We start from the raw sequence: 17,937 nt of genomic DNA on the forward strand, positions 1-17,937 counted from the left end.
CATATATTATAAAGATTAGTTCCACCTGATGACCGTTTACTAGTTTTTAAAAGTTCAGTTCGATTTAAAACCAAATATTCGAATCCATTATCATTTTCATCTAAAAATTCGTTTGCCCGTGTTTCTGTAAGTAAAACAACATCATGCGAATTAAAAACATTCATCAGATTGTAATATATTAAAACGCCTTGTAAATTATCCCTTAACATTGAACAACGCAAAACGCAATTTGGCCTTCTGTTTAAGCACCTGGGAAAACCGGAGAGCTTTTTTTGTCACTGGGTTAAACCATTGTGTTAGTTTTTGATCTGGTTTGTGAGCTTGAGTTCTGACATTTGTAGGGAGTAGCAGATTGTGACCTGCGCTCAGTTCTAGTCACAGACTTTGCAACTCTAGGCCGACCGCTCGAATGTATGTAGGGCTTAGTTTGGGGTTGCTAAAATCCGAAATAACGGATAGAGCTGAAGTTTCATTCGATGCCGAACACTTTAATTTCGTTTGCGTTATTTCAACCGGGTTGTACATACAATAACAGTTGTTATAAATTGTTTATACATGTATTATATATTGACTTTCATCTGTTATCATTGCATGTATATTGACAATAAACTATAAGATTAAATCCAAATAAAATTCATTCTGATTCCGATTATGTTAACAGATGTTCAAAATATTGTAAAATATTTTTATACCATTTACGGAATACCAAATGATGTGTGTTGCTACTCAGATGAACTAATACAAAAAGAGATACACCATTGTTTCCTTATTTTTGAACGGTGGCAGATATAGTCGAATATATTTACTTTCCTTCGCTCAAAATACAGATTGACAATATCAAACTAATGCGGAATTCCACAATAGTAATGTTTAATGATTTGAAGGTTTGATCTCCGTTACGATATTAGTTCTTATACTAAAATAATATTTTGCACGTTTCCAGTAACTCTAAAATAATTATTTTAACGGAAATTACAAACAGATACAAAGTATTCTGTTTAGAATTAAATCATTTTTACATTATAATCACATTATTAGAACTTGAAATGTAAAAAAAAAGTAAAGATCTGCGAAGGTGATTTTGAATTAAACCTCTGTACTTGTTTTGGAGTTTAACACAATCGCAGTAAGAACTAATTTCAAATCATGTATCGTATAATATCAGCATAGTGAAAGCTGCTTCGCTTTCTGTGTAAACCATTCATTTGAGTGGATTTTCAGATGAATAAAACTAACTTTTTTTATTTATTATCACGTTTTCTGAACTTGCAAGATTCTTGAAATCAATGTAGATCAGCGTTTATAAATATATAGCTTGAAAGGTGAATTTCAATTAAACATGTGCTTACTTTTCAAGCAACGCAGTTTTTACTACTTTTAAGTCATTGTAAATAACGCTATAAATAAACCGACGTTATAATCAATAGTTTACCATTGATAGTTGATCATTTAAGAACCACGTAATTTAAGTTAACCAGTTACATATATATAATTGACAAGTTATACAAATATATATATCTATGTATTTTCAATGTTCCTTGTATTCGATCGTTGTAGAACGGATATATATTTTTATAATACAGAAGTGTGTTTTTGTTTAAACCATGAATATTGATATAGATTGATATAGATTATCATAAAATTGCAATTGATAATATGTAGCATAAATTACGTAATGTACAACAGAATGATAGGAAATACTATTAATTAGCACCACACTTCCGGGTGCAACATTATCAAAATGTGTTTGCAAGAAAAATATACAAGTTAAGCTTATTCTCACTAATTATAAGTAATTCAGTTCCGTGCGAAATATATTGTTGTATTTGGAGATACCCAAGTCGACGTTACCCTGGCGACGGTCTTAAACTCGTGGGTAAGCATTAGGCTCCTATACCGAAACAATTGTTCTTTCTTGACATCCAATTATGTTTGAATTTTTAAAAGTCATTTGCACATATTACTCGAATGACATTCTGTTTAGAATACACGGGAACATTTTCGGCTTAGAGTATTGCACCAATACCAATATACATATTGTAGTTTTCGGATATATTTTCCTTCACTTGTTTCTTCCACTTAGCAATATATTTCTATTGTGTTATTACTTTGTGTTATAACGCATTGCGTTACTGTTAACACATATGTAGTTTTAAACACAATCAACGTCCTGTTTGGATGTTTCCGAGTATTATAACGTTCCACATTTTTAGAAAATACGTTTAGCTTTAAACCTCCTGGGATCCTGCAGATGATACCTATCCGACTTAGATTATTTATTATAGGCTTGGAATTCCTGCAACTGATCAATGTGATTTATTGAATGTTTGTCTATGCCACAAGCCTTTTATTTAAGTTCTGGAAATACAGATTTTTATATTACCCTTTTATGGATTAATCCGTTACTAACGGGTTTAGAAAAAAGTAACAAACATTTTTAACTTAAATATTAAAACCTGCGATATCATTTTGTCAGTAGTCTCACATAACTGGTTTCCATGGATTGTCGCAAAAACTGGCTCGTTTCAAGACCAAAAATAAAAAAAGTTGACAAAACGTTCAATCTGTGAGAGTGCAGCTTTAAATCGTCTATACTCGATGTACATGTTTTGGATTTTTACACAATCGCAGTAAGCACCTTTTTAGATCATGGAACATATAATATCAGCATAGTGAAAGCTGTTTCGCTTTCCCACAAACCTGTTCAAACAGTTCATTGTATCGGGATTTAAGATGAATGAATCGATCATTGTTTGTTTTTTATTTATTATCACCTTATCTGAACCTGCACGATTCTTAAAATCAATATAGCTCAGTATATATAGGGAGATATAGCTTTAACGGTTAAGCTATACTTAGCATATATGTTCATTTTGCGGAAGTTTCAACAAACGCAGTAAGTACTACTTTTAAGCCATTATAAATAACGCTATAAATAAACCTACGTAATAATAAACGTCAATGATCATTTAAGAACCACGTAATTTAGGTCTTTCAGTTTTCAGAATATATAAAAGCTAAACATTGCAATTATATAATTGACTAGTTAAACATGTCTAAACAATACATTCAATTGGATTTTAAGATAAACACCTTAATGATTGTAATTAATAACAATTGCTTCAATTGTCATTCAATGGATCTTACGTGCGTTTTATACTACTAAGGTATGAATACAGTTTAAAAGGTAAGGCATTACCGAACGATTACTTTACCTGCAATTAATAAATGTATTCAAGATAATTAAAAGCTATGAGAGATATGACAAAAATAAGAGTAAATGGTAGATGTTAGCCTCTTCAAAAATATATATCTATGTATTTTAAAGGTTCCTTGCATTTCATCGTAGTAGAACGGATATATATTTTAAAATACGGGATTGTTTTTAAACCATGAGTATTAATGTATTGTCATAAAATTGCAGATGATAATATCATAAATGACTTAATTTAAAACAGAATGATTGGGAAACACAACAAGCTATTAATAAACACATCGACTTCTGGGTGCATCATTATCAAATGTGTTTGCATAACAAATAAACGAAGTAAGCTTATTCTCATTAAAGTATACCTCAGTTCTTATTGTGTTAAAAAATGCATTAATCATTAAAATAAAGGGACCCACTAAATATGTTGGTTGTTATTCTATCTAAAGAAATATTAATGTTTTTGATGGGTATTATAGTAGTCAGGTTTTCTTTGAATATGTTAAAGGGTTAAACTGCATTTGGCCCCTTTTGCTTCTAAAATTACTCAAACTTGATGAAAAATTATAGCGGCAAAAGTAGCTATCGGCACTTTTACCTCTTGCAGAAATTAATTTGAACAGTGCCAACTACATTAAGCGCCTTTTACTCTAACACATTTCCATCTAATGGCATTTGTCTCTTTACAAAAGTGCAAATATAATGTTTTTTTACTGTATATATTGTCTTCTAACGTTCACGACGTGACAAGCGATAATTATTCTAGTTAGACTAGACAAAATAAGTCCATATACTTAATGGCAAAAGAAGGGATTTCAATTTTTTCGTTTTTTTCCACTTTTCTCCAAATGTTGGAATTGAAAGTTGGCACCTTTTACATTTGAACACTCGATATATAAGAGTGTTGTCTATGCCACACGCTAGTATTTCAGTTTCGGATTACTTGCAGTAAGTAGTTTAATCTTTTGTTATTGTTGAAGGCGTCTGTACCTTTTAATCGATGTAGACATTTTCACAGAGTGAATAAGTAAAATATAAACCTTCTTAAACATTTGATTTTTTTGTGTATCTCTGTTATTGCAATGATCAGGTGTTTTGTTAATCTGCTTTTATTTTGGTATACATGTTTAAGCAGTCAGCTGCTTTGTTTTAGGTGAGTCGGTAGATTTAGACAGTGTACAATATATAATTACTTGTCGCGTGCCAAATGCCTTTAAGAAACGTACAGCTGCCTATTACTCCACCGTCATCCACTTGTTAGTGATGATGATTTAAAGTATTCGAAAACTTCTCATCTTTCCTTCAACAAATTAACATGAATATTGTTTCTCACTCGTTGAATAAAATAGATTATCATTTAAACAGTTTCAGTTTATTAGCAATATCAGCATATACTTGCCTTTGGCCAACCATAAACAATATAATGCATATACAGATGGCAACACAAAAAATATTAAACATAATGATTTATACAAGATGTATTTACGAAATACATTTAGTCAGTCAGTCTATTGTTCAACATTCGTGTGAAAAGTTTTCAGTACTGAGTAATGTTATTTCCCTAGTAGTTATTTTCATTATTAATGCTACCTTTCTTTTGTGGTCGAACGACAACGCTTTCCGATCATGATCGATTAATTCAATTATTCGAACACAACGCTTGATATATTTCTTTCATATCGTTTCAAAAATAAACAACATATTCGTCTGGCGTAAACAATGCATTGATCGGATTATTTACACTTCTAAAATATTGCTCAAAAGCATTCAAAGTGATTTTAGTATTCTGTGCACCCGTTGACGGACTGCTTAAGAATATTCCAAAACAGTTTGGCATTTTTAAATCTAGCTTGCTCGAGCTTGTTTGTTTGTTACTTATCATATTCAAGCCTATGTTTTCTTAAATAAGTCTTCTAATCTGATCTTGTAGTACTTAGCAAGAACCTGTTTTCAACTGATTTGAATTTGTTGTACATATTTAAATTAGTATGAAATATATCTCTTTTCTCAGCAAACTCAGTATTAAACTAATCTTTATGTGATTAATTGCACTCAACTCGAGGGTCATTATTATAAATTCTCACATAACGTGAGACGCGGGGACAACTTCATCTAATATATAGCATTCAGCTAAAAATTACTAGCATCGATATCATAAGATGTAATACTGTTTACAATACTATGATTCCATTCATTTAAACTATTGATGACATCCTCCATACCAATAATGTTTTAAAAGTGTGTATACTGTCATTACCCTATACATATTTATGCTGTAAAATTCAAACTGTGTCATTATATACGCGGTCATTAACAATTACAGTGTTACAATTGTTAAATGGACAATTGTCAAACAAAATAATTAGGTCTTCAACATAAATTTTATCAACACATTTTAATATGTTCGTCATTGCAATAACATAATCAACTACACTGGTCCCGGATCTCCCAACAAAGGAAAACTTGCCTTCTTTATCTTCTTCACATCCTCCGTTCAAAATTTGCATACCAGTCTGTTAACATAAATCAAGAGAAATAAAGCCGTTATTATTACTGCGGCATTTGTCCTGAGAACCTTTTGGACTAACTGTATCAGTCATATACCCATCATGTAAATAATCAATATGTTTACTATTTTCATTGGGCACAAAGTCTGGTAAAATTGAAGTGTACGCGTTCATATCCCAACAGACGATTGCGTAATCTATAAAAAATATGACCATTCTTTGCATGAACTCCTTTCAGGAACAACATAACATAAACAATTATACAATACATGTTCTAAACACATCCTGTTAGCTGAGAATTTCAATGATATAATATGATTTGAAAACAAGATTATTCTTTCAAACGTATTCAGCTCTAATATAAACTATAATTCCACCTGATGAGAATTTACTTGTTTTTTTAAAGTTCAGTTAGATTTATCATTTAAATCTGAAAATTCATTTTCCCGTGTTTATATAAGTAATACAACACCATGCAAATTAAAAACATTAATCAGTTTTTCAGATTGTAATAAACACGCCTTGTAAATTATCCCTTAACATTGAATAACGCAAAACGCAATTTGGCCTCATGTACATCGTCCTAGTTAGTAAATATATTTACCTTTTTTCGCTGAAAATACACAATGACAATATCACACGAATGCGGAATTCCACAATAACTATATTTTATTGATGTGAAGGTTTGATCTCACTTTCGATATTAGATCTTATACTAGAATAATACTTTGCAAGTTTTCAGTAACTTTTAAACTAGTATTATATAATAACTGAAAAAACATACAGATAAAACCATTATCTGAACTTGCAAAATATTAAAATATAATAAATCAGTAAAGATCTGCTAAGGCGAATCTAAGCTTTACTTAATTATTAGATTTGTATGCAATCGCATTAAGTATTATATTTAAATCATGTAACGTATAATATGAGTAAAGTGAAAGCTGTTTCGCTTTCTGTGTAAACAGTGCATTTAATTGGATTTTAAGATGAATAAATTAACTGTTTTATATACTAATAATAAAATAATATAAATATATAGCTTCAATGGTGAATCTCAGCTAAACATATGCTCATTTTGCGGAATTTTCAACAACTACTTTTAAGCCATTATAAATAACGCTATAAATAAACCTAAGTAATAATAAATACTTGACGTAAATGATTATTTAAGAACCACGTAATTTAGGTCATCCACTTTTCAGAAAATATCAAAGCTAACCATTGCAATTATATAATTGATTAGTTAAACTAGTTTAAACAATACATTCCATTGGATTTTAAGATAAACCCCTTAATGGTTGTAATTAAAAACATTTGCTTCAATTGTCATTCAATGGATCTTACATGTGTTTTATACTACTAAGGTATGAAATAAAGTTTAAAAGGTAAGGTATTACCGAACGATTAATACAATATCTGCGATAAATAAATGTATTCAAAAAATTAAAAGCTATGAAAGATATGACAAAAATAAGAGAAAATGATAGAAGTTAGCCTCTTAAAAATATATCTATGTATTTTCAAGGTTCCTTGTATTTGATCGTAGTAGAACGGATAGATATTTTAAAATACAGAAGTGTTTTTTAAACCATGAGTATTGATGTAGATTATCATAAAATTGCAACTGATAATATCATACATGACGTAATGTAAAACAGAACGATTTGGAAACACAATAAGCTATTCATAAACACATCTTCTGGGTGCAACATTATCAAATGTGTTCGCATAAAAATGTACAAGTTTTAAATTTTAAAATTAAATACCATTATAACAGTTTCAGCATATTGTCATTATCAGCATATGTATGCCTTTATCCAAACACAACCGTTATATAATCCATACACAGATGGCCACACTAAAGGTTCTGTATGACGAAAGATAATATTTGTTTAATCACGTTTGATGTCATATCATGTGTTTATATATTTCATAGGACTCAAGCACCAGGCAGTATTTCAGCAAATGGTAACCATGACTGCGGCATCTGGAGTATTGCTTGGTATTTATCTTACATTTTCTTTCAGAACAGTATTCATTGAGTATACAAGTATACTTCTATGTGATCGATAGAGATTTTTTATAAATTAAAAATGATTTTTTCACTGTTTTGAAATAAGCCCGCTTTCAAATTCAAATTCTATTTGACGCACTTTTTTATATACAAATTTAACCGTTTTAGACATATGCACACCTTATGAATATTTTATGAAGTAAAACATATTACGATCTTACACTGAAACAACAATATGCACTATATACTTTATTCACATTGTGATATTACAAGGTGCGGTTATAGGCCCATACGATAACAAAATTATCAGTTGACCAAAATATAATCATAAATTATAAAGATTTTTACACAGTATACAAAGGCTATATGTTCTCAAGAATATTTAAGCACTCACCAATCATTTTTTTCTTTTGCGTTTCTAGCGATTAAATACACGATTACAATCTTTTTATCAGTAATTGATATTTTCCAGAAATGCATTATTTAGAAAGTAGTTAAAGGTTAATCACTCAAAATTTATGTTTGTCTTACATGTGTATGTATTAATTTTGAATAATAGTGTCACTTTAAACATTTAAATATAAACCCTGTTGCGAAGCACATAAATAATATAATTTGCCCAGCGTTATCTCTCTTACTTAATAACATATACATTAAATGCTAGCATGCGCCACTAGTATTGAAACACACATGTACAATACGATCAACCCGAATCGATTTGTCGATCTTTTTCAGTTACTTTTTTGATTGGTGCCGTTTATGGAGAATCGAAATCAAGTTCCGTAACCAAAATGGTTGGACAGGATGTTACATTAACATGTGGTATTCAAAACCTTTCCACATACCCAACGTGGGTAAAGCAAACCCGCGTGGACCATGGAGAAGACACATCTGTATCATTAAGTTCAAGGTCACTCAGCATGTCAACAAGGATTCGAATTGACAACAGCATTCTGCTGCTGATGAATCTGACCCTTGATGACAGCGGGAATTACACTTGCTCTGTCCCTGGCCAAGGAAATTATACCATTACTTTGACTGTCATTCAACCCGCAGGTATGTTGCTATCTTGAAAGCGGATTTGGAATCCATCCAAGTTCAACTGTTGCGTAATTTCTATGACGAAGTTATAATAGAAGTGTATATGAATCACTAAATAGTTAGTCGCCTGGTAAATTAATTTCAGACGTTGGTTCGGTAAGTCTTTTTCCGTTTTAACAATATGAACATGAAGTGCATTTCGAAATATGAAATCAAAACGTTCTATCTGATTCTTTATCTATTGTCACTTAGAACAAGTTTCGCTATAACTCCACAAATTGTGCCCGAGTCATGGCCAAGTTGCGTTATCATAGGGATGGTATTTATTTACATTAAAAGCCTGCATACTTGTAACTTGGGTAGCAAAACTTATCAAATGATTGATTCATTGCCTGTTTCACATTGCAATTGTTAACAATTTACGACTGCCGTTATTTCAACACGCTATAGCTTTATGATGACATAGACTTGTGTGCCTTTGTTTCGGAATTGTGTTTGCTATATATATTTTAGGAATTTGTTTCCGATTTGTTTTAAGTGATGCTTTTTTTCATAGGCCTTATGTCCTGTCTATTGTGACATGCTCGGTGTTTGTAATAAGTAATAAGAAATGTTTAAGTTTGAAGGTACCATTCAAAGCACACACTTGTATTATCAATATATTGAGGGGTGAATGTGAAAAGGTTCTAAGTGACATTCAATAAAGAAGAAGATGGAACCTTATTGCTTTCACCCCTCGAAATATAAACCATGTTTAGTGGCAAGAGGTAGGGACCTAGCGACCTTGATCGAGAGACACAAACGTACTTGTAAATAGAACAACACACAGACCACAAGCATCTAGTAGTTTATCAATACATGATGGCATTACAACCTTTGTACATTCTTAATGCCTTCCAGATTGTCCAAAGCACATTTCGATGTAGAAATTTAAATATATATAGCCGTTTTAAAATATGTGTACATAAAACAGGTATTAGTTGTATTTGCGTTACCTCCATTCCTGTTAATTGTCTTTTTCAGAATCATGGAAACAGGCAGTTGTGGGTTTTGGAGTAACAATTCTGAGCTTTTTGCCAGGAGTTTTTAGTATAGTGACAATCGTTTGCTATTACAGAGGTAAAACTTTGTTTTAATTGGTTGTTCTTAACATCAATGATGGACTCTTTGAACAAGGCATACATATAAAAACGTTAACACTTTATGAGGATATTTTGTAAATCATAATGAGCAAAGGTAATGCTATTTAAGGTGGTTAGGTCTGTTCAAATAAAAATATTTATTTTGTTCATGATATATAAAGTTTGAATGTTACAAACGCAAATTCTATACAAGACAATAGTCATTTTTTCTTCTTGAAATATCCGATGTACAATAATGTGAAATCTTGTTGTCGGAAGACCCCATAGTTAGTGTATCATTTAAAAAAGGAATATGTAAAAAATATACCGAAACAAATATAACAAACAAATCTCTTACCTTTGCGATTGTAAAACAGTTAATACAACGTCCGATTTTTGTTGAAATAAAAAAATGCAATAACTTATATATATATTTTCGATCATTACATTCATCAATTAGTATTTAGCAAGCGCTGCCCTTTCAAATAATACGGCATAAATTTATATAGGATCACCAGGCGTCGAAATTTAACATGATTGCCAATGGCTCCAAACAATCATTTGAATACAACCTTCATTTTTCCATACAACTAGCCAATGAACTTGTAGATAGACAATCATTAAGTTCTAGACGTAATCATTAAGAATTTCAACTAACGCGGGTGTTTAAAGGTCCGCCTACTGCAACTCATCCGATACACAACCACTGCGTCAGATTTTGCGTTGACAATGTATCAGCCAATGAGGTTGTATTCTAAGTCAGTTAGATGTCATAAAGTAATATCTCTTACGCTCATTTCGCCCATTCGTCATCATAAAGAATTAACTTTATCTAGTTATAACTTCGCTTAATGGTTCATCAGATACCTTAATAGATTTTAGGCGCAAAGACAAATCAGGAGATCGTACAGCATGCTGGATCTGCGCCTGCCTGGGATGGTCGTTTCTCCTGTTTATCGCAAGTGCTGTTTCGACATGGTTTTGTTTGACCCGTTCAGGTATACATATATACATTTTATTGTATTTTCGATTAAATGTATATTATATAAAAACAAATTGACTCGCTCAGGTATACTATAAACATGTTATTCCATATTCCAATAAAAGAATATGTCTTTGCTCGTTTGGGAATAATTGGATTCTATTTTACATTAAATGTTAAGTACAGAGAGCAATTTAGCTCGTTCCGGTATAATTATAAACACTTTATTGTACAATCAAAATTGTAAAAACTAATTAAATGTGGGTTAGTTAAGGGGAGCTGTCTAGTGGCAGCGGGTTGTTTAATTAAAATAGACAGACAACTCATTGTGGGTTCGAGGCTCACTAGAGGAACGTGTTCTCTGCCTCTATCACCGGACGTTGTTACTGGTTGCTATCAAGGGAAAGAACTTGAACGTGATCTTAAAGCTGTTTGACTAGACTATATTCAAAGAGGCGCAATACAAGTTTCACCTGATATATGCAATATTTATATGAAAAACTACAGAAACAAGTACAGTTGTCGAAAGTAACATAAACCCCGTTTAATGGCACAGCATCAACGCCTAATACATTTTAAGTAATTTTACTTGAAGGTCCAAAGCAATATATATATATATATATACATGATTTGTTTACAGGTTAAATAAACATTAGCTTTTATAAATGGGTCTTCAACTAATAGCTACATTGTCACAGATTATCCAGTTAAAAAGGCGCCAATATATCGCTAATATATTTTTATTTGTACACAAACCATATCCTCTTTTTGGTTTTGATCATTAATGTCAAATGAGTTAAACGTAATATCTATTTAATGCTTTAAAGTTGAACAAAATGCATCTATCGAGTGTATCCTATATTGTGGCCCTTTTAATCTAAAAATACACCATCAAATAAGAATTTCAACTTGACGGAATTTAGTAGAACGAAGTAACCGTGTTCAAATTTTGGGTTGCATCATTAAAATACAAGCAAATTAAAAATATTTCACACGTTTAGAAGCAAATAATAGCAATTAAGTCTTTATTAGGCCAAGCAATAAGTTAATATATTTTCTGTCAAAAGCGTGATTTAGAAATTAACGTCACTTACTTGCTTATTTACATCGGTTGTGACCCGCGGTGACCCATGTGCGAAGCCCTTTCAAGTCACGTGATTTCTCACCCTTATTAATTCAGTAATCGTTTTTTTTATTCCGTTTCAGATGAGCTGTTTCCGTGGTATATCGTGTTCCTCTGTGTTTTGGAGCTACTGACGGTATCAACACAGATAGTAATGATTGTTTGTAAAACACAGGTATGTATTTTATAGTCATTTTGTGTAAACAAGTTGTTTTAACTTTAGATTAAATAATTGTGGGATTTGAAATGGTAATGAAATCAATCATTCAACTATGACGTAAGCAAAAAAAACAAGTTTTCCGGCTGTTATGCTTTTCGGGGGGAAATCATGTTAATTTTAACTTAGCACTGAAATATATTTCTATGGCCATTTCTTGCACCAATATCCCCAGTTTACACCAAATTTCCCATATTACACCAGAACCCCCATTTTAAACCAAAATTCCCAATTAACACCAGAATTCAACTCTATATGTTTTATGACTTAATCGAATAATAGCGCAATCTTTCATACTTATGTTCAAAAATAAATGTTTTATGGTTACTTTACTGTACAGTATAATGAATTCAATTGCCGCCAGTTTCCAAACAATTGAGATATGTTCTTTTGTGAGTTATCTTATATGACTAAATGGAAGTTATTGATGCCAAAATCAGCAAATTCTGAGACAATTATTTATAGACCACTAGAGAATATGATAGCAATCAGTGGTGTTACTTGTATGTTTGTTTGTTTCTTACATAAGAACAAAGTTTTTAGGACTTATTCTTCAAATCTAAACATTTGATTTGATACAAAAAAGTAACATCAATTTTAACTTATAAATAAATTACACAATGGAAGTAACCCGTTTTACATTCACGTGTTTAATTAATACATTTCATTTGAAAATCTGCTTTTAAAATGACTTACCTTTGACGTAGTATTTTCTATGAAATAAGATATAGGAAACACAGCTTTGAAAGTTTCATAGTGGGTGGGGTATGGAGCTAACACCTTTGTTTACAAATGATTAATGGTAGTAATCGTACTTATTCATCATTAATATTTCTAAACAATATGCACAACTGTACTTAAAATGTGCTATCAACCTTATGTAAGATAATAAAATGGACAATTACTTACCAAATGTTCTTATCAAGAAAATAGCCGTTGAGCATAATAATTCTGCCTGAGGGACAGTTGTTGTTAAAATTGCCTGCATATACGATATTATTTCGTATTCACGAAAAATCTTAAATAATATGCGCCAGATGCCACTTTAGGAGCACCCGCCGTACTTTTGTTAATTAATGACGATTTTTGTTTGCATGCAGGTAGCAAACGGAAACCGACAACATATTCAGACTGATGACGATGAAGCTAGGGTGGAGCTAGGTGGTGAAAACTAGAGTTAAACCGCGAGAGACCACATGCAAGACCGATACTCAGACCGCTCCTAAGAAACTGCACGTTACAACTTCTGAATAACACACAAATGTATATATATAAACTAAAATAGCATATATGTATTAACGTTGTTAGATGACTTATTCTCACATCCGAGGTAAGTAGAAAACGTTTTTACGCTGCATTCAATGATTAATGTTGAACTCTCCTCAGAACTATTTGAAGAACGATTTTACTATTAACATATTTTGAATCACTGCGCGCATATCTATGGCAATCACAAATTATCCCATATCTATACGCGAACTATTTTCACTACGCAGTACGCTCAAACTGGTTCAAGCGAGAGAAAACAACATTTTAGTTTTATTTTGTTTAACTGAGGTGGGAGAAAAAAGATCTACCACGGCCGCTCGTGTCAGACTCGTTTCCGCAAATTATCCTACGCTACGCTCGGGTTGGGATGAACCTATCTATCTATATGAAGATACGTATTTTCTGCAAAAAGGCTGCTGTGTAAGAAATATTCGAAAATATATTTTTTTACGTAGTTTTTATACTATATTGTGATCATAGTTATTTATATTAAGTTTGAATACAGTACTTTTAAAGCTTCACTTTCACAGATTGAACGTTTTGACAACTATTTATTTTTTGTCTTGGAACGATCCAATTTTTGCAAAAATGCATGGAAAACAGTTATATAAGACTGCTGACAAATATAAAAAATAAGATAGCAGATTTTTATATTCAAGTTTAAAAAGTGATGTCTTAGGCATTTTTCTTAAACCGTTAGTAACGGTTTAAGCCATAAAACAATAATTTTCGAACGGAAATATGAAAATCTGCGATCTGATCTTTTGTCAGCAGTCTTTTATCATTGGTTTGCAGATAGGTAGGCAAATATTTGCTCTTCCCATGATAAAAAATAAAAAGTTGTAAAAACGGTATGTCTGTAAGAGTGCAGCTTTAAATAAAACCTCATTGATTTAATGCATTTTTTCTTCTCTGTTTTTCAATTTTATTTAGAGCTTCAATTTAGATGACTAATTTATATGATATTAACATGTGTACACAATATTTCATACGAAACTTTTAATTATCTTGATACTTCAATTTCCTTTAGAAATTGTAGTGTCAACGCAAATGTTTTCAGCATCATTGTGTGTGAGTGATACACATTTTCTTACTTCCTTGATAATGCATTTACGGAAAATATTAATTACTGATAAAATATTAACATGATTGTAACCATGTATTGAATAGTTAAAAACGCATTAAAATCTTAAATGATTGGCGAGTGCTAAAAATTACTGCAATCGTCTATTGTCTAATAAGGTAGAAATACCGTGTTTTCTGCACCTTTGTTTCATATTAAACTCTGTATCCTTCATAAAAACATTGTTTTCGTTATTTATTCATACTTTTTGATATATTAAAATAATTGTATCAAATATGGTAAATCTTGTTTGGGAGTAATAGTGTATCTTTATTTCGTCATCTGTTGCAATAACCTCATTGATAATTTGAAATGCAAGATGTAATTTGTTTGTCGGTTGTCATAGCAACTATTTTTTCTGTAGACTTTAACTTTGTAAATATGTATATGGAATATATGTATATCCCCGCTTACGACGTGCCTGTTTTCGGATGTCCATTGTTTTTCAAATGAATTGGTGTACTATATTTTTTGCAATATTTATCCGCACCACCTCAACAAAATGTATTTAGCACTGTCAATGTACTAGCGCAAATATCAAATGATTGGAATAATAATAGTAATATTCATTTTACCATCAGAGTTGTTTTGAAACATAGTGTGTGTCTGATTAGTACAGATAGATATTCCGACGCTATTTCTAAATTTACTGGGATTTACGTGGTAGACAAAACCAGGAAATATCGAATTTGAAAACTACGCAAAAACTGCGAAAGATGCATGTGTCGTAAGAGATGTGATACATCATAGAGTAATGTAGTAAGATTCAAAGCGTTGTACACAACGATATCGATTTTATGTAAGTTTTTTGACAATACAATGTTATTTTGTATTCATTTTTCTTGCAATTGTGTCATCTGGTGTCTAGACGCTTTAAAGAAAGCATGTACAGTGTACAGTGTAAGACTAAACCATTCTGTGATCAGCCTTAAAGTGTGTGATATTGTTAAGTTTTTAAGTCTGTTTAAGTCAAATTAAGTGTTAATATGTGGTTTTACTGTTTACTGCTAAGACTTGTATCGTGATCCAACTTGAATAATATCAACTTTTTTCTCAATAACGTTTTATCAGTCGAAATTTGCTATGTCAAACTCTGTTTGCTCGATGTTCTGGTTATGTCGATTTCGACCATGTTTAATAAAAAATGGAATGCCAACTTTAAACATTGTTTGTGTAAACAAAGTTTTCTGATTAATACTGCTACTTTCAGTTTCATATTTTCATATCATCTTGATTAAAACATGGAAACGCAGATTTTCATTTGTATTTTGGAAAAATCGAAATATACCCGATGATAACATGTTGGTAGAAGCGTAGGTGATTCTTGGTATAGGTTAGACTTTATTAAGTTATTTCGTCGTGAATAAGTAACCTAAGGAAGCGGAGCGGAGTTTCTTATTCACGAAGAAATTACTTTATAAATTTTAACCGACTTAAGGTTAACCCCTCTCAAATTGCATTAGCTTTAAAGGTACTATGCAGCCTTATTTTAAACTTTTCGGTATAGGTTCTATTCGGCATCATATTTTGATTGGTAATTTTCTTACGAAAATTTACGATCATTTTACCTGTTTCCGAACGGTATATTACGCTACATTTCATACCTGAACGGAAAATGACGGAAATATTTCCGGAAAAGTGCGAAGTCGATGATCAGACTGTGACGTCACAGTCGTGTATCCAAAATGTCTGACAGCGAGAATTACACAACTGACGGAGATGAATCGATTGATTTTTCGGATACTAGCTCGTATGACGCTGAAAATAACATTGTTCCATATCAGTTTGAACCATTAAATAGGGATGATTTAATTGAAGACGACATTAATCGTCTAGATCTTCACGACGGAGATGATGGAAATCGAATTGGCAACACGAACTGGTAACCTAAAGTTACTAAACTTAATTTGAACTTCTTTATCTATGCGGAATCGATACCCAAAAATGTTAAAATGCAAATTCAATTTGAATACAAGTTTGGTTTTAAGTCATTCAGTGTCACTGTTTTTATATTTTGTAATTCTTGTGACAATTAAGAATGTCGTGTAATTCAACATTTGTCAAAACTGAAATGTCTGAAAATACATGAACGTGACTATCTGTACTAATATTTTCATAACTATTGCTTGGTTTATAAATTATTTTGTACATCAAATTTCTAATCTAGATTATCATTTATACTCCCATATCCAGCAAAAGAACTTGATTATAGTAATTTTGTAGTTTATTTGATGATTTAATTGTTTTAGGTGCAGATGCAATAGCTGTAGTGCTATGCATACAGAGCGAGAATCGGTATGCTGCCGTGATGTTGAACAAACAAACTTCAAACTGGATGTGTTCAATGAAGAAGGCCATGACATTGAATGTATAACAGACCACCCCGGGTTTGGCACTGTTTGCCTTGACCGCTATGTGCTAGAGACTGCATACTACCAGTACAGACAGCAGTATGGAGTGCCGCAACAGGAAGATAATGAGTAAGTCTTAGTTGTATAAAAGAAATAATCAATGCATGTGGTTCAAAGTTTATTTACATTCTGTCAGTCACTAGAATGCTATCACATGATATTCTTAGAACTTCATTTTGTTTTAATATCATCAATAACCGCATATAAAAATTACCCCCCTATAATTGGGAGTTACTTGTATAATTTCACATTGGTTTGACATCGTATTTTGCAGGCAACAGAGATATGTGGCATATCGCCAGTTTGTCAGATGGTGTTGGGGATATTTGGGAAGAGAGGTGCGTGTTTTACTTCCATCATGTGCAGTTCAAAGGATTAGGGCGCAGTTTCCATCACAGCAGTATGAGGGATTTCAGGACTCATAGGCAGTCATGACAGATGTTTGCGACATATTGTTTGCTACTTATGTGTCAGATTTCAATTTTACTATTCCAATATTTTACCACAAGTGTTTTGTGTTTTTTGTGATGAATCAATTGAAATAAAATGTTTGACAGGTTGGATTACTTTTGCATTTGTTTGAACTACGAAAATGATTCCTTAGTGCAAGGCCATGCCAATATTCAATATCCATCATATATGCATGAAGCATTTGTTCCATGTTGAAGTGTCATGTTTTGGTCACTCCTTAGTTAAATGAGTAAAGCTTGTAATGACAACAATTAAAGGGTCTGTCTGACAAATTATTTACTAGTGGAAGTAATTTGAAGAAGAGCACTTTAACATGTATCCTTCAAATAATTCAAAGTTGTTTGAGTCGCCCCAGCCCATGTGATAGGGACATAATGGCAACTACATTAAACTTTATCCATCGCAATGCAACAGTTTTAGCTGTAAAATCGACTGATCACTTTGTCT

At 31.7% G+C, this 17,937-nt stretch overlaps 3 protein-coding genes across 6 annotated transcripts in view; all 3 read left to right on the forward strand.

Moving 5' to 3' along the window:
* Positions 1 to 2,543: 2,543 nt before the first annotated feature.
* Positions 2,544 to 13,916, forward strand: LOC128240618 (uncharacterized). Of its 4 annotated transcripts, none has more exons than XM_052957322.1 (7): positions 2,544 to 2,630; positions 7,655 to 7,720; positions 8,468 to 8,788; positions 9,797 to 9,892; positions 10,770 to 10,892; positions 12,083 to 12,174; positions 13,317 to 13,916. In XM_052957322.1, exons 2-7 carry the CDS (start codon positions 7,684 to 7,686, stop codon positions 13,389 to 13,391), a joined length of 744 nt encoding a protein of 247 aa, XP_052813282.1. In that variant the 5' UTR covers positions 2,544 to 2,630; positions 7,655 to 7,683; the 3' UTR covers positions 13,392 to 13,916. The 4 variants fall into 4 exon arrangements, with proteins under 4 accessions (XP_052813282.1, XP_052813281.1, XP_052813280.1 ...); XM_052957321.1 differs by lacking the exon at positions 2,544 to 2,630 and adding an exon at positions 3,060 to 3,187; XM_052957320.1 differs by lacking the exon at positions 2,544 to 2,630 and adding an exon at positions 6,943 to 7,082.
* Positions 3,029 to 17,937, forward strand: part of LOC128240617 (uncharacterized) — a 42,642-nt gene continuing 27,733 nt past the window's right edge. Inside the window, exon 1 of the mRNA XM_052957316.1 lies at positions 3,029 to 3,167. The gene's annotated coding sequence lies outside the window, so the exon portion shown is untranslated. The remainder of the gene's footprint in view (positions 3,168 to 17,937) is intronic.
* LOC128240619 (P2X purinoceptor 7-like) lies at positions 16,865 to 17,635 on the forward strand. Its single transcript, XM_052957323.1, has 2 exons — positions 16,865 to 17,088; positions 17,294 to 17,635. The coding sequence occupies exons 1-2, from the start codon at positions 16,883 to 16,885 to the stop codon at positions 17,442 to 17,444; spliced, it is 357 nt and encodes a 118-aa protein (XP_052813283.1). The 5' UTR covers positions 16,865 to 16,882; the 3' UTR covers positions 17,445 to 17,635.

Source organism: Mya arenaria, chromosome 7 (genome assembly GCF_026914265.1).
Source record: "Mya arenaria isolate MELC-2E11 chromosome 7, ASM2691426v1".
Lineage (NCBI taxonomy): Eukaryota > Metazoa > Mollusca > Bivalvia > Myida > Myidae > Mya > Mya arenaria.

Coding starts and splice junctions, on each gene's coding strand:
- LOC128240618 (XM_052957322.1), top strand. CDS start 7,684: ATGGTAACCATGACTGCGGCATCTGGAGTATTGCTTG. Junction 7,721..8,467: donor GGCATCTGGAGTATTGCTTG/GTATTTATCTTA, acceptor GATCTTTTTCAG/TTACTTTTTTGATTGGTGCC. Junction 8,789..9,796: donor GACTGTCATTCAACCCGCAG/GTATGTTGCTAT, acceptor TGTCTTTTTCAG/AATCATGGAAACAGGCAGTT.
- LOC128240619 (XM_052957323.1), top strand. CDS start 16,883: ATGCATACAGAGCGAGAATCGGTATGCTGCCGTGATGTTGAACAAACA. Junction 17,089..17,293: donor CCGCAACAGGAAGATAATGA/GTAAGTCTTAGT, acceptor CGTATTTTGCAG/GCAACAGAGATATGTGGCAT.